The following is a 16,616-nucleotide window of genomic DNA, read 5'->3' as shown; positions in this document are numbered from 1 at the left end:
ATAACCAAGTAAAGATCATATGATCCCCTAACTCTCAAAGGAGACTGATGGTGGGGACTGATGTTGCAGTCCCTGTTTCTTACATACTTATCTGAAGGTTCGAGAAGCCACTTCCAACATAGACTCGCTCATGTGTAACAGAGTCACAGATCACCTAGGCCCTGTCTGACACATAGGGATATGTTTAACAGACCATGTCATTGCGTAAGACCCAGAGTCACATCAGTGTCTTGCTGGTTAAAGCCATGCACAGTTGCACACACTGGAGACGGTACATGGGAGAATTTTCTAGACTTGCCTTTTGACTTTACTGAGACTTGATAGGATGCGTGTGAGTGTGTGTGTGTTTTTTGTACAGTATGCACGTGTTGATGTGTGTGTGTGTGTGTGTGTGTGTGTGCATTGGCGTATACAGGCCCGATGGACTGGGAACCGTGACAGTTGAGGAAAAAGAGCGCTTCGAGGAAATCAAAGAGCGCCTGCGTGTCCTTCTGGAAAACCAGATCACTAACTTTAGGCAAGTATCATGGTCTATTTCAATTTCTTCAACTCTTTTTCATGCAGTGCTCTTTATTTCCAGCCTCAGTATGCATTTTGTCGCCTGTGTTCATTAGGTCCTGAGATTTAAATATTGAACTGTTTAGGGTTGCTGCTAGGATCTCTTCTATAAAGGTCACCAAGGGTCCAAAATCTCTTCTAACCATAATATGTCTACACGTAGGTACTGCTTCCCCTTCGGCCGTCCTGAAGGAGCACTGAAAGCAACCCTGTCTCTGTTGGAGAGGGTAATAGCAGCTGCAAACCACACTTTTGAGCCTTTTTATGTAATGTCCATACCAACATAATGACATCAATGCCGTTTTACATCCATGAAGCAGAGGAAATTCTATTTTTAGAACCAACTACCGTGGTTTCCATCCCAATATCTTAGGACCATACTTCACTGAAATTACCCAGTTAACAAATGTCACCTTTCAAATCCAAATAGTATTCTATCTAGACTATTCTACCTAAACTGCCTATCTAAAAATATAAGGTTTTCAATGCAGGACTCTTTATCTGTGTGACTTGACAGGTTCTCATGAAGGACATTGTGACCCCTGTGCCCCCAGAGGAAGTGAAGGGGGTAATTCGCAAATGTCTGGAACAAGCAGCTCAGATCAACTACCAGAGGATAAAAGAATATGCCAGTGCGGAAGGTGATTGGCTCTTTTTAACACTGAACTCTAAATGAACTCTCTCCAGACTGTGCTGCAGTGTAATAATGGATTTGCATGCTGGTTATAATAGACATAATATGATATTATGTTGTGTCTGAGAACAATTGTGTTTGATGCTGATATTTAAATGTGCTGTTATCTCACTAATTCCCCTGCAGATCCCTATTCCATATGCACTGCTTGGAAAACATTTTGAAATAAAATATTTTGAAATATTAACATGTTTTTTAGAAGTAATCCAAGGAAAAATGTTCCCACTTGACAAAGCCTGAAACAGCTGAATAGAAGACTACTGTATTTCCAAAGCACTTGATGCCTTATTTCCAAGCATTATTCACAATGATGATTTTAGTTCCCTTTCACAGTGGATGGGGTTTTTTGATGAACAGTTCTGCAGCGCAGATTTGCTGTGTAGTGCCTTGGCAATTTACCCTGGAAATCCAGAGTTCTTGCGAGAGTACAATTTAAATTTGCTCAGCGAGTTACTCTGGCAATCAGTAATGATGCTTATTACCCATGCCCTTGAAGCCGAGCTGCACTAATCACATCGGTGTATCTGATATAGGCGGGCCAGAGGGGAGCTAAACAGATGACGACAGTGCTGCGACGTCGAAGTCCGGAATCAGTTAGTAAACATTGGTCGTAGTGTTATCCAATTGCATTGAAGTCCGGAATCAGTCAGTAAACATTGGTCGTAGTGTTATCCAATTGTGTGAATGATATTTTCAAATGCATGCATGGTGCCGCCCCTCGAGTTGGGCCATTTTCATTACTCATAGCCAGACCCTAAATCTTTCTAGATGTGGGTCTGGATTTCCAGGCTTAATTGTGAATTATGCACAGAATTTCTAATGGTTTTGGCCTTGAGACAGGACATGGGTTGCATATCCAGAAATTCTGCAAAGCATTTGTGTCCTCATGTGTTCTGTTTCAGGTTCCGTATGTCTCCTTTTACCTGACTAACCTTTGCTTTCTTTTCTCTAAAGCAGGTGTACAGTTGAGGAGATGTAGATAGGTGTTCTTATTTGAATGGTCACAAGGTAACAAAAAGGTACTCTCTTGTCTGCTGTCTGTTCTCTGATATCCTGTGAGAATTGAGGACTGGTCAGAGACAGCAACCTCCACCCCAGAATAGGATTCCACCTGTCCCGCAGCAGTTAGCTCTCACCTTCTGTCATTTGAAGTGCTTTGAGTTTTCCAGGGAGAAAATAAGACCTTTACTACACCAGCTCTGTTTTGGCCTTTGCACAGTAGCTGAATGCTCAACAGGACATTAATGGCAGCAGAATATTGGAAACGGGAAGAGTTATGATGTAACATTTATAAAGGTTGCCAGAGACGTAGCACTGTTTTTCCTAAAGTTTACACCTGTAACTGCCAATCTGTCCTGGCTAAATCCCTCCCATTGGTTCCGTCTCCACTAGCTGAGCATGTCTCTCCCCTCCGCCATACCCCTCCCGATTTCTAAACAAACCATCCCAATGGGGACCATTGATTCACTTTCTCCTTCTCCTCTCTTTACAACAACTCCATCTAAGCTGTACCTCTGATCCTTGGCCTAACCCTTCCCCTGTTTTTAGATCCCTTGTCCTCTCTGACCCCTTTGTCATTGGCTTGGTCACTTGCCTCCTTGTCCCCATGAAGCAAGTGACTCCTCAGCCAATGTGCATAGCGTGTTGGGAGTGTACATGTGATGGAGCTAACATGAACAAGCTAAAAGGAAAGACATGATGTCCCCCAGAGTACTTGAGTAAGGTTGTAAAAAGACATGATTTCTTAGTTTCTCAGAGCCTGTCCTGTTTTTGTTTATTTTCGGAACAGCAAACAAAATGGCGGCTCGCTAATCCCGCCCACAGCTCCAATTTGCCTTCGCCATCTCTCCAGCCTTGTCCCGACACACTATGCAGCTCCTCCGAACTCTGACCCTCCTCACCTCTGACCCCCAAACTCTCGCATTGCCTCCGATTCCTTGTCTTGTAGGGAAAAGGAGGGAAATGTATGAGCATCCTGTCTTCTGCTTGGCGTCTCAGGTGATGGATTTAACCATCCGTGAGTACCCCCCCCCCCCCCCCCCCCCACCCAACCCAAACCCCCCATCCCTCATCGTCTCCCTGACTTCCATGGCCTCTCCATTGGCTCCACTCATGCTCCTGTCTGCTCTCCTGCTGTCACATGTCATCATATCTGTGAAGGCACGGGTGGGAAGGGTGAAGCTGAGAGAAAGGGAGAATGAGTGACAGAGAGAGAATGAGAGAAAGACAGGCCTGTCGAGAATCCTTGGCCACAGTGTCAGCTTGATTCCTCTTTCTACTTCTTTTTCTTCTTCTTCTTCTTCTTCTTCTTCTACTTCTTTTTCCTCCTCCTCTTCTTCTTCCTCTTCTTCTTCTTCTTCTTCTTCCTCTCATTTTCCTTCTTCCTCTCTTCATAGGTAGATTGGTAGGTAGGTAGGTAGGTAGAAATGTAGATGGATAGAAAGAAATAATGTGTAAGAGTGCACTATTGTGTAGTGTAGAGGGGACTTCTTGTCCCTTCATGCCTTTTGTGATGTTATACATTTCTGTGCTCCCACCTGTTATCTGAATGTATTTTTTCCTTTGCTTCCTATGCATCTCAGTGTACAGTGTCTCCAGCGTCAGTGGTCTTTAATTTGTGTGGGGCTGTGTGTGGGTGGGAGTGTGGGGCTGTGTGTGGGTGGGAGTGTGGGGCTGTGTGTGGGTGGGAGTGTGGGGGAGGTTGTGGGTGGGAGTGTGGGGCAGGTTGTGGGTGGGAGTGGGTGGGAGTGTGGGGCAGGTTGTGGGTGGGAGTGTGGGGCAGGTTGGGGGTGGGAGTGTGGGGCAGGTTGTGGGTGGGAGTGGGTGGGAGTGTGGGGCAGGTTGTGGGTGGGAGTGTGGGGCAGGTTGTGGGTGGGAGTGGGTGGGAGTGTGGGGCAGGTTGTGGGTGGGAGTGTGGGGCAGTGTGTGGGTGGGAGTGTGGGGCAGGTTGTGGGTGGGAGTGGGTGGGAGTGTGGGGCAGGTTGTGGGTGGAAGGGTGGGGCAGGTTGTGGGTGGGAGTGTGGGGGAGGTTGTGGGTGGGAGTGTGGGGCAGTGTGTGGGTGGGAGTGTGGGGCAGGTTGTGGGTGGGAGTGTGGGGGAGGTTGTGGGTGGGAGTGTGGGGCAGGTTGTGGGCGAGAGGGACTGTGGGGGACCACGAGTTGTGGTCACAGGAGACGAAGAGGAGGAGAGACGTGTTATGTGTACGCATGCTGACTTCCTGTTTGTGTTTTTCTCTGACCTGAGTCAGCTCTCACCAGTGCGTCCTGTTAAATGATGGTAATGGCAGCTGTGGTCACATCCTGTTCAGACATAATGAGCATTTTGTTGGTTTGTCTGTATGTTTGTTTATTGTTTTTTTTTCCCCTAAGTGAATCATGTTCCTGCTTCTTATTCACATTATTTTCTTTTTTCCTCCAGGCAAATGTCTTACAGTTTTAAGGGCTGTGTGTGCGTGTGTGTTAGAGTGTGTGCGTGTGTTAGAGTGTGTGCATGCGTGCGTGCGTGCGTGTCAAGATGTGTATGTCGAGATGTCATCATGTCAAAATGTCTGTGTGCGTACATGTTTATTTACATGTGTGTTCATGTGTCTTTTTCATGTGTGTCTATGTCGAGATAAATGTGCAAATTTTTACGTGTGTCAATTTTTTCATCCCCAAGAGGAATGTTCCAGAAACACAGGTCAAGGGTTACATTCTGAACAGTGACAGATCCAGGCACTCGCTACTGGGACACCAAACCATTCCATTGTTTATTGCATCTTGTGTTTTGCTTATTTCTCATCTCCTCTATTCCTCTCCCTCTTTCTCTTTTCCAAGCTGAGAAAACTAACAAGGATCCCAAACCAGATCCAGGTGAAGCCCTTTGGGTTTGACTTGATGTCCTAAAACTATAGTACCTGTTTTAAAACACACACACACACACACACACACACACACACACACACACACACACACACACACACACACACACACACACACACACACACACACAGGCACACCCTGTCAGATACAGATAAGGAAGCATGCCATGATGTTTGCCATGTAACCCTGACTGTTTGTGAGGATGGTATACTTAAAAGGCATAGTCTACTACATATTATGTGTGAGTACTGGCATTGGTTAAACAGATATTACTAAGAGAACCATAGTGAGCAATACTATCTCACAAATATGTAATTTGGAGCTTTTCTAATGTGTTAAAATGTGATGTGTGCATGGATATGAAAGACTTCTCACTAGCGCTGAGAAACATGCTATCAGTAGATGTTGAGTAAAACATTCTGCTTTTTCTGGTCTTGCATTGAGGACCTTAACCTAGTTTACATCACATGTTATGTGATATACCCTTTGGGACTTGTGCCACATACTGTAGTTTAACACATTGGCTATGGATGAAGTATGGTGGTTGCCATGGTAATTCATGATTATCACAGTGGCCATTTTCACTACTTCATATCCTGAGACTCAGCCACAACACACACAACATGGATAGGTTGTTCTGTGGAGAGACTGTGGCTGGGATCTCTTCACAGTCCAGCCGCCTGCATGTCAAACAGCACTCCATTCTAGAATAGCCTAAACTCCGAGCGTATGGAGATGGAGTGCACTCCGGAGGCCGTGGCAACTTGCCGTCCATTTCATATGGAGTAGTGAGCCACATCAGAAAGTGAAGGTCCATCAGTTTAGCATTCAGGCAATGCAGGCAATGATCTGTCCTGTCTATGCTGTCTACACCGATAGTAAATAGGAGATCCCACCAGTTAGTCAGTTATCAAGTTTGAAAAGTAGGTCAGATGCCGTATCTGGCAATGAAATAACCTGACACAAAATCGTGGATGAATAAAACTAAAGCTTAAATATACTTTAACCAGTGCTCATATATTTTCTCTCTTCTGCTGTGATAGATAGGCCATATACACCAAAAACAATCAGAAGCTAAAAATCAAAGCCTTCCTCTTCTTTCTACTCTCCTCTGAGAGTCTAATATACTTCATACCACATCAGTGTCGTTTGTATAACACCCATCTCATCAACGTTGTCCAACAGTCCACCTGTCCGCAGTGTGACACTGACCCCAGATCTGCAGCGTTGTGGTGTTTGTGCAGTGCATGATCCATATGAAAGGTGTCCGAGATGAGACACGGTCAACTGCGTGTGCCTCCCATAGCAGTTAGCGCAGCTCCGTCTGTCCACTCCTCCTCCTGCCCCCATTGCATGCAAGTCCTCATGACATGCCACATGACGCCAGTGGTCTGTGTGAATATCACAAGGTCCCCTCGGAGCTCACGTCATGTACGTGTGAGTGGAGTTCACCAGTGGAGGTCACAAAGTGTCCTCCACAGCACAGCAACAGGCAGAGAAAGGGATGATTTCATACCAAGGTGAAAATGCTTCACTTTGACATGGCTCATATGATACACTATATACAGACAAAGGTATTAGGAAACCTGCCATTACACCCATAGGAACTACAGTGACATCACATCAAATCCCCCCTTTGCAGCTATAACAGCTTCCATTTATCTCTCCACAAGACTTTGGAGGGTCTGTGGGAATTATTGCCAATTCATCCAGAAAAAGTATTTCCTGTGGGTGTAATGGCAGGCATCCCAATACGTTGTATTGTATACACTATACAGTGTATGTCCCTATATGTTCTTGGAATGTCACTAGGTTTCATGTCCAGGAGACTCTAACTGGTCATGACACATGCAGCAAGAGAACTCTGTGAAACTCTTTGCACTATAATTGAAATTACCCTAATCCCCTTTTATAACGTCCCCCAAAGACATTTCCATATACCATACGTCATGCCAATGACACTGTCATAAGGGCCATGTCAAACACTTTGGCTCGATCAGGACATGTTATGTCCTAAAGTGACATGACAATGGCCGGTTTCCCAGACATGGATTAAAGTTTCTCTCAGACGAAGAGTTTGAATGGGGAATTCCTCCTCCCAATTCCATGCAGTTTCAGTCTAGTCTTAATCCTTATCCAGGACACCAGTCTGAAGAGTGACACTTCCCTTGAAATGATACGCAGAGAGTCTTTGCACTGTAACCTACAATGTCATGACACATCTGAGGTTACCATAGCCTTTGCCAAATTTGAAGGCACACATTTTTTTATTGTCTTTGTCTTTTTATTGTTCTAAATCCTAATAGTGAGTGTAACACCCACAAACGTAATAACTTCCCCCAAATGTAATAAATTAGAAGTGTAATACAAATCTGCACTTTGTAAATGTGATAATCCTACAAACGTAATAATTTCCCACAATCGTAATAACTGTTGCCTACTGCAAACGTAATGGGAGATGGTACTCTCATTATTTCTCTTTTTCTCCATGTTGGTGGGGTGGGGATGTTCCCCCAAGTCCCCTATCAGCCCAACAAAATGGGAATGAAATATTAAGAACCAGTTGGATTTCAACAAGGTCCACCATGGTCCATGCAAATATGAAAAAGAAGACACAGAGGGAGGGAGAGAGAAACAAACAACACTCACATGGTTATGGTTATGGTTATGGTTATGGTTATGGATTTAGCAGACGCCTTTGTCCAAAGCGAGAGAGAGAGAATTCAAATACTATTTTTGAAAATGACCGTGCCAGTTTTTCCCTCGCCAAAATGTTTGGATTTAGAGCTTTATTTGATTTTGATAGCACTAATTTCTATGTATTAATGACTCATTTGTTTGTGTGGCTGTTATGTTTTGAGGGTATGATCTTTATCGTCAATAGAAAAGTGCATTTTTTAGGCCCATGAAAATGTCCTCCTGTTTGTCTGGCCCTACCTGTCATGTCTCTATTAGTGGGGCCCTCACTTTGAGAACTGTCATGTCTCTATTAGTGGGGCCCACACTTTGAGAACTGTCATGTCTCTATTAGTGGGGCCCACACTAATAGAACTGCAGGTTTCTTGGATGTTACACCCAAAACACTCCCTTGAAATGTTTGTGCGAAGCACATAGTAATAATTTCTTGCCATGACACTTCACACTTGCAAGTAATTAAACATCATAATAATTATGACATCAGAGAAATTAATTTTTATATTTGCGGTAGGCAACAATTATTACATGTGTGGGATATTATTACGTTTATGGGATTATTGCATTTAAAAAGTGCAGGTATTTATTACTTTTGTGGTTTCCTATGTTTGTGGGAAGTTATTATGTTTGTGGGTGTTGCAATGAGACTCTCTGATGTGATATTTCAAGCATTAGCAGCACTTCTTGGTCGTTTCTGCATGTGTAAGAGAGAAAGGGCATATTTGAGAGAAGTGGGTATTTAATGTATTGTAAGCAGCTAGGGCTTTGATTGCATCCCCCTGAGCGCATGTGACTGGTTCTCTGGGCTGACCTCTTCTCCTCTTGACCATCTGCTGCAGAAAATGCGGGCCAGTTAGTTACACCGGCCAAGAAGCTGGAGGACACCATTCGTCTTGCTGAGTTAGTCATTGAAGTCCTCCAACAGAATGAAGATCACCATGCTGAAGTGAGTGAATGGCTCCTCCCTCCTCTCTCTTTCTCTCTCTCACTCTTTCTCTCTCTCTCTCTGTTTTTCTCTCCTTTTCATTTTAAGAAACAGCACGTTCAGTGGTTATTTCAGGGTTAGGTGTGGAAGGAGTCGATGCATGACACAGTATTGTTTTTGATCTCTCCTCTGTTTTTTTGCTGAGAGAATTCTGTCACTGCCTAATCGCAGTGACATGGGAAGGTTGAGTTGTAGTTCTAGTTAAGTGGCAGACGCAGCCTCTGAAATCAAGTCTAGCCAAGTCATCAGAGAGAGCAGAGAGTGTTTGCATGAGTGAATGCACATTTGGTAAGACATTGGTAAGAGGTTATCCATTGTGGCCTTTCTGAGCTATGCAGATTTACTCTATTTTTCTGAATATGCTTAACAGGCTGCAGTCACAAGTACTGGAGATCAATCGGTACAGTATCAATGTTTATCTTTCCTTTAAGACCCATCACATACACTTTCCCCTGTGCATGTGAGCTACTCAGGTCAAAGACCTTCAGTTCTTTTTGGGGTGTGGGGGTGGTGGTGGAAAGTGTATTTTAGGGTATCAGTTACACTCGATTTCTTTAAGTGCCTGCCTGAATTTAAGGTGACCAAACAAGTCAGAGTCATCATCCTAGAGTAGTTTGCATGACCCAGATGAAGTTATTAAATAATGGTAATGCACGTTAACTCTCGATGCCATTTGAGATTTATTCTGATTCTGCATCAGTAAGAAAACAAGGCCAATAAAGAAAATGAAGTATGACAGAGACAACATATGGTGATAGAATATACTCAGTTTAGTATTATAGCTTCAAAGAAGTTATTAAAAAAAAAACACACAACTAAGTTAATCACTGCATGTGGGTCTTTGCCTGACTCCCCTGAATGCATTATAAACTAGTGTTGTATAAAATGTGCAGCAGATCTAGACATGAGTAATTGGCAATGATTCTGCCAGCCAGTTTAGCACAGATGTGTGTGTGACTGCGATGAAGAGCTCCGTCTCCTTGTTTTTTGTTTCTCTTTGACATCCCTGATGGGCTTTAGCAGGGGAAAGAGGTATGTGGTAAATGAGAATGTGTGCAGCCAGCTCCCTTTAACACTCGTCAATGGCTTGTGCATGTCCTGCAAAGGATACTCACCTTCTCCCCACATTACTGCCGGTAGTGAGGTGTTTGCGAGGGACGTCCGCCTTGCAGGCTAGTGTCCTTCAGTGCTTCAGCACAGTCTGGAGTCTGTGGTGACAGCAGTGCTTGCGAAGCTTGCAACCTTGCCTGCTGCATCAGCTGTTTTCACCAGGGCGACTGTGTCCTTAGCCAACATGCACCCTGTCCCTCAGTCATGACAGCCTGGCCTTGCCCCCCACTCCTTCCCTCCTATCCCCACACACACACATGATTAGTACAACCAACTACTCTAACATTCATTTCTGCCCGGCCCCAAGTCATCCAGACCCCCTCCCTTTCTCCAAGTGCATTGTTTGTTTGTCCAAGTAAGCGTAGCTCGACCTGATCCCTGCTTGTTCAAGTTTTTGGGATTTTAGTCCTGTTTTTCGGTTTCCTCTTGGATGTGGGTCAGGTAAGTGGTACGGTAAGTTGAGAAACAGCTTGTGACCCCTTTTAACCGAGTTCATCTAGGCAGGCAGATGAATGTGTGACTCACCAGATCTGAAAGTGAATATAAATAAACAGCATGCCCCCAAAGGGAAGGATTAAGCTCTTTATGGTTTAATCAGTTCCCTCGACTGAGTTTGTCAAATGCAGAATTTTGTGAGAAAAAAGTAAGCCATGCCAAGTCCACAAGCAGGCCACAGAATCTTAGTCAAGACTTGAACACTGAAAAAAAACACTCTGAGAAGTATGACCAAAACAGGAATGAATGCAAAACACCACAAAGATACACAGCAATGGCTCCATAGAACTCCTGTCGACCTTGAGGAAGGTCACTGCCTGCTTGAAGTTCTTGGTTTGTCTGAGGCAGCGTGCATGGTTCAGAGGTGCATCCATACCCATCAAAAGACAGTGGCACCAGGATGTGCTGAGAGGAAGCTTCCATCTTCCATCCAAGAGGAGAACCGCATGCAGGGGAAGGCCCCTATGCATGGCACAAGCATCATTATGGTCCCATGAGCCCTGGTTCTGTAGATTGTGGCAGATTAGAAAGCTACACACTGTCACTACCATAGAGTCATATATAGGTCACTACTGTCATGACGTCATCAGAATTTGAATATTGTACACATTTGTACATAAATACTCGCAAAAAACTCATTAATGGAGAGGACATGTATACTGACGGCTGCAGACTAAAAAAAATCATAAAACTGTGGCAGCTGGCTTTGTTGTTTCTACTGGCACGTTATTCTTCATAAATTAAAGTTAAATTCAAATAATCACACAATTCAACCAGTGAACCACAGAAATCTAAAAGCATAGAGGATCCTGCAAAGAACACTGGGGTAGCAGAGGGACAAGGGTGAGTCTACACTGGAAAGGGACTTTTTTGTCACAATATTGGCCCCAGCTTTGCCAAAAGAGTGGTCACTGTTGGTGGATTAACTCCCCAGCAGCCCTAGCTTTGCATGCACCCCCCTGGGTTAGTTGACCACTGGGACACCACTGCAAACTAAGTAAGCTTCTCGGTAGCTTTCTAAGTTTTCATTGATGAGCAGCATGCATGGTAAAAAGGTAAAAGTCTTATTGCTAAAACAGGACTCTAGATATTAACAAGACTTACGTTTAGAGCTAAAACCACATGCCACTGAAGGGCAAGCGAGTATCTCGTTTGTCTAAACAACTTGGATGGTGATAGCTAAGTTCTCATTGAACTTGCTGGTGCAAAGCTTGCCTGAGATGTATTCACAACTTCAAGTGACTGTGGACTGTTTTTCTCCTCTTCCCTTTTGCGGCATCCCTGCCTCGGGTTGTCCAGGCCTTCGCGTGGTGGACAGACCTCATGGTTGAGCATGCAGAGAACTTCCTCTCCCTTTACGCTGAGGACATGGACGCTGCATTAGAGATCCAGTCTCCAGAGAGCTGGGATAGCTTCCCACTCTTCCAGCTGCTCAACGACTTTCTCCGGTTGGACTGTGAGCAACCTAACACTTACCGGTGCCATATTTTACTTTAAAAAGAGAGTTAGTTGAGATCTTTATGCAAAGAACCTTTTTAACATTTGCAGTGAACTAATAAAGTTTCTTGTCTTTGTAGGCTAAATGGTGTAAATGAGAAATTACACATGAAAATGTGATGCATCATCTAATTTATTCAGTGTATTTATCACCACAGATGTTTTAAATTCACAGGTGTTGTTTTGTTCTCTTTTTATCTTCCTCCACGGTGTGAAATAACTTTCCTTAAGAAGTTTGCTAAAATGTGTTTCAGAACAGTAAATTAGGTGTTTGCAAAAGTGTGACCTGTGAAAGCACCTGTGTCTCAATGATAATGGAACTGTTGATCTTCCTCTCGGTTGCCTCTCCTCCAGATCACTTGTGCAATGGCAAGTTCCACAAACACCTGCAGGACCTGTATGCCCCATTGGTGGTGCGATATGTGGACTTGATGGAGACCTCTATTGCACAGTCCATCAGCAGGGGCTTTGAGCGCGAGTCATGGGAACCAGTGAAGTAAGAGACACTACTGTGAATAAACATTCAGGGAACATAGTGGACAACATGACAATAATGGCTCTCTGCCTTAATACCTCTCAAAAGATAACAATGTTGTGTTTATATGAGAGCATTCGTATGACAGTACTAGACTTCATTATAACAACCCGATTTGTCACAAGTATTATCTTATGTGGCAACTAACTAACAATAACTCTTTTTTTTTAGCTTGTAGCTTTTTTTTTTTAGAATATATTGAGACAGAGAAATAGCAAATTAGGCTAAATCACACATCACTAAAACAGTGTATCAGTGTTCTTACAGGTCTTTTCTCTGTACAATTTCTCTGTCATGTTGCACTGGTCTAGACTGTATGGCTTTATAGACCTTGGCCTGTATTCACAAAACATTTTATTACGACACGGTCATTAATTCACATGAGTGTCTTCAAGAAAGGTACTCTTAGCCTGTTGATAATTTGTGAATATGGGCCCTGATCTGATATTGTTGTATAATCACATGTACCTTATATATCTGTTTTGGCATAGGTGTCTGAGGCTTTGCTAAATATTTGTCCATGAATTAATCTTGCATTTACCATCTTTTCCCAGTTTCAATCCACACAGTTGGACCACATTAACACTTGAAACATGCTTAACATGATTTTCACGTAGATTTCCACTATTACCTTTTTCATGTAATATTAACTTCAAGACCAGTAGATGGGGGATATGTTCAGCAGAGTGATATAATTGTCTTAAAGATTTATAATAATACATTTCTGACTCATTGAGGTATTTACTACTTTCTAAGGGCCTCCCAAAAGTCCACAGCTTTTTGTTTATTTCGTTTTGTAAACTAATCCATAATTTAAGCATTGCTTCACTGTCTTAAGTGTTGTCTAGTGCTTTATATGTCCTCTTCTTTCTGTCACATTATTACATGTCCCTGTTGTTGCTTAAAACAGCCCTGTCCTTATTCCTGTAATGCATTCTCATTTCATCATTTCTTAAAACATGGTACAGCTCCAAGCTTCTAACTTATACATGATTGCATAACCTTTCAAATCTATTATGTACAATACTAGACTGTTTAGGATATGGTTTTGACCATCACAGTGGAGATTGTTTGTATTTATTTCTGTATAGATTTAAAAAGATAATGCTGTAAGTCGTTTTAAAAAAGTACCAGTATGTGCATTTTCTAACCTTGGCTACAAATTATATTTTTGGGTTTTGGTTTATTCAGCACCTCTCTGTTTTGACAATGTCTGTCACATTGTGTTCTGCACCATCTACATCATCACTATTATGGATTTTATTTTATATTTTCTTTTTGTCTGTTTCTGCAGGAGTTTAACAAGTAATCTGCCCAATGTGAATCTACCAAATGTGAACCTACAAATCCCCAAAGTACCAAATCTACCCGCTGGTCTGCCAGTAGCTGGACTATCTGTTAACCTTCCTCAAATGCCTAGCTTTTCCACCCCGTCTTGGATGGCCGCTATTTATGACTCCGAGTGTGTATTCAACAAGTAGTAGTTCAACATAGATCTGATGCATTCATTTACAGTTGTTTGGCATGAAGTGTGTCTAATGACTGCCATCTCAAAACAAATAAGTATGGGCTGATGAATTTATACTTGCTCAAAATATATATATATATATATATTCATAAGTGCATCCTAAAACAAAATTGGGGATAAAAATATTATTACCAGAGTTTTGGCATCTACAGACATTTTCATGCCAAATTCACTGCAGGGGGGATCTGGCTTGACCTCGACCTTCACGGTGAAAAATGAGAACCTTTCGGGTTTTTCATTTTCCTCAGTGTGCATGCCATTAGGGGTGAGGTCTGAGATGGAGAGGTCTGAAACACCACCCAAGCCTTCCAGCTACACTGTACAGTAGTTACTGTGCCCAATAAAAGGGATCTTTCACTCAATCCTGTCAATGTTTGTGTCATAAGACACAGTCCTGAGTGATTCTGCATCTCTCCATGATGATGCCCCCCCCCCCCCCCATCAGTTTGATGATCTATCTGAAGGGAGTTAATATATGATAGACCTATCGAACTCCATTAGAAACTGTAGATGGTTTATGAATATAGCTACACTGTGATCCGAAGCAGATGGTGGTTCCGTGGTGGTTCCGTGAGTGTTGGTTGGTGGCAGGTGGAACTCTCCACTCTCATCACACATACTGTAGATCTGTCTCTGCATTCTCTTACGCACTGAAGCTCTGCCATCTTCAGTGGAGCTGGCATCCGTGACGATAGAAACTAGTCTTTCTTCTCCACCCTCACATCAGACCCTCTTTGCTCACCCATCTATATCTCTGCTCAGGATGACCACGTCTTCAGAACTGACTGCATGGTGTGTTTGACCTCAACAACCCCCCCCCCCCTTCCACTTCAACGTCGGGCATGGGTGGTGAGAGAGGGCCTGGTGTTTGTACTGTGTTTCTGTCATGGACTCTTAGCTCTTCTGCCAAACAAAAGTATCTTCTGTCCCTTCTGTCAAATAAATGACACCCATGTCTTTGCTCCCTTTGATAATATGAAACAGGTTCTGGGCCCTATCTTGGCGATCTAAAACGCATGGTCACTGGCGAATAGCTTATACATTTAGGGATTTGTCCAGTCCACATTCGGGGTGGTTTCTCAAAAAGGCGGCTCTTATGTTTCTTAATCAGTCAAGGGTGTGTTTTGGGTGTAACATCCTTTAAACCAATGATAATGACATCTGTCATTCCCTTTAACAGCAATCAGCGCAACTTCAAACAGCGCATTGGTATTTTGATAGTCAGCGGCGCATTTGAAGGAATCTGCTTGCACGCGAAACCGTATGGAACAGTTATTCCACTAAACCATGTTTAACTAAAACGTAGCAAAGTATAGGCTACACACATCTGCACTCGTATATTATGAGAACTCATAGGCAAAGTGAAACTAACTTCACCGTGGTGTCATAGTCAACGACAAAACAGTTATACACAGTTAATTACTTTCACTATTGACTGACAATGGGTTACCATAGAAAACATAGCCTGGAAAAAGCAACACTTACCCCAATAATGTTCGAATGACTGAATAAAAAAATCCTAAGGACATTTATCCTGCAGATGAGTGGCTGCTTACATCTCGTGACAGTGCGTCCTCAGCATCATATGCACCTTTCGCTATAGACCAGTTAGCGATTTTTAGATAATGCTCTAGACCACACCTTAGGTTATTAATTGCCACACCCCTTGGCGCATTGTTTAATAAAAGAGAAGCGCATGGCGAAAAAAAATCGAGTGTAAGATAGGAATACGCGTTGCGTCGTGGTAAGAATACACTATGCGCTGCATTTTAGATCGCTAAGATAAGGCCCTCTGTGTTGAAAATCTCTTTGTCAAAGCAAGTGTCTTTGGACAGGGCTAAACTTTAACTAGACAGTAAGTCCTAATATGCCAGACAAGCATTTGTATTAAATAAACTATGATTCAGTGTTCTCCTAGTCTAATTAGGTGCTTCATGTTTTAGACCCTCTGTAAACTTGCCCCTTACTGCAGCTGTATGTGTAGACAAGCTATCAGCTGTAAGCAGTCTTATAAGACAGGACACCCATAAGAAAGAGCTGTGTCCAGTGACCTGTACATGCCTTCTCTCACCATAACATTCCCAAGAACTCCCCACAAATGAAAACATGTTCTCAGACAAAGCGTGCATGAAGTCTGTTAACCGCTAGGGTTAATAACCACTCCAACTGGTTTGGTTATTGGTTTTTCCTTTTCGGGGCAGTTCTGTCTTCTTATTTTGCCATACGCTGACTGACAAACTGACGGAAGTCAACCCCAAATTGGACAATATATTCTGTAATCCTCCAGTCAGGATTCAGTCAATGTGCGGTCAAAGTAAAGCATACACACCCAAATGTGCTGTTCAATTGCTGAGCGAGTCAGGCCCTCTGCATCCCCATGATCTGTGTGTGTGTGTGTGTGGCCTGGTGAGCCCTTACTCTTGACCTCTGACCTGTGCTTGTGCCTGTCAGCAATGGGTCTGGAACATCCGAGGACCTGTTCTGGAAGCTGGATGCCCTGCAGACTTTCATCAGGGATCTGCACTGGCCCGAGGAGGAGTTCGCCAAGCAACTTGATAACCGCATGAAACAGATGTCCAGCGACATGATTGAAAATTGTGTGAAACGGTACATTTTTGATTCATGTCAATTTTTGTTGACTACCATTCAGAAAACATACA

At 43.2% G+C, this 16,616-nt stretch overlaps 1 protein-coding gene across 1 annotated transcript in view; it reads left to right on the top strand.

Annotated features, from left to right (window-relative positions):
• LOC143103753 (calcium-dependent secretion activator 1-like) overlaps positions 1 to 16,616 on the top strand; it is an 83,720-nt gene that overhangs the window by 59,641 nt on the left and 7,463 nt on the right. Inside the window, exons 15-24 of the mRNA XM_076267562.1 lie at positions 416 to 517; positions 722 to 785; positions 1,076 to 1,199; positions 5,068 to 5,103; positions 8,646 to 8,752; positions 9,162 to 9,191; positions 11,696 to 11,852; positions 12,248 to 12,389; positions 13,723 to 13,890; positions 16,408 to 16,563. Of these exons, the coding sequence (XP_076123677.1) occupies positions 416 to 517; positions 722 to 785; positions 1,076 to 1,199; positions 5,068 to 5,103; positions 8,646 to 8,752; positions 9,162 to 9,191; positions 11,696 to 11,852; positions 12,248 to 12,389; positions 13,723 to 13,890; positions 16,408 to 16,563 (1,086 nt within the window). The remainder of the gene's footprint in view (positions 1 to 415; positions 518 to 721; positions 786 to 1,075; positions 1,200 to 5,067; positions 5,104 to 8,645; positions 8,753 to 9,161; positions 9,192 to 11,695; positions 11,853 to 12,247; positions 12,390 to 13,722; positions 13,891 to 16,407; positions 16,564 to 16,616) is intronic.

This window comes from Alosa pseudoharengus, unplaced genomic scaffold (assembly GCF_046254945.1).
Source record: "Alosa pseudoharengus isolate Yale_2024_CS ecotype anadromous, Long Island Sound unplaced genomic scaffold, YU_APseudo_1.1 YU_APseudo_1.1_scf_5, whole genome shotgun sequence".
Taxonomy (NCBI): domain Eukaryota; kingdom Metazoa; phylum Chordata; class Actinopteri; order Clupeiformes; family Clupeidae; genus Alosa; species Alosa pseudoharengus.
The sequence above is the reverse complement of the archived record's forward strand: the minus strand, read 5'-3'. Positions and strand labels throughout refer to the sequence as shown.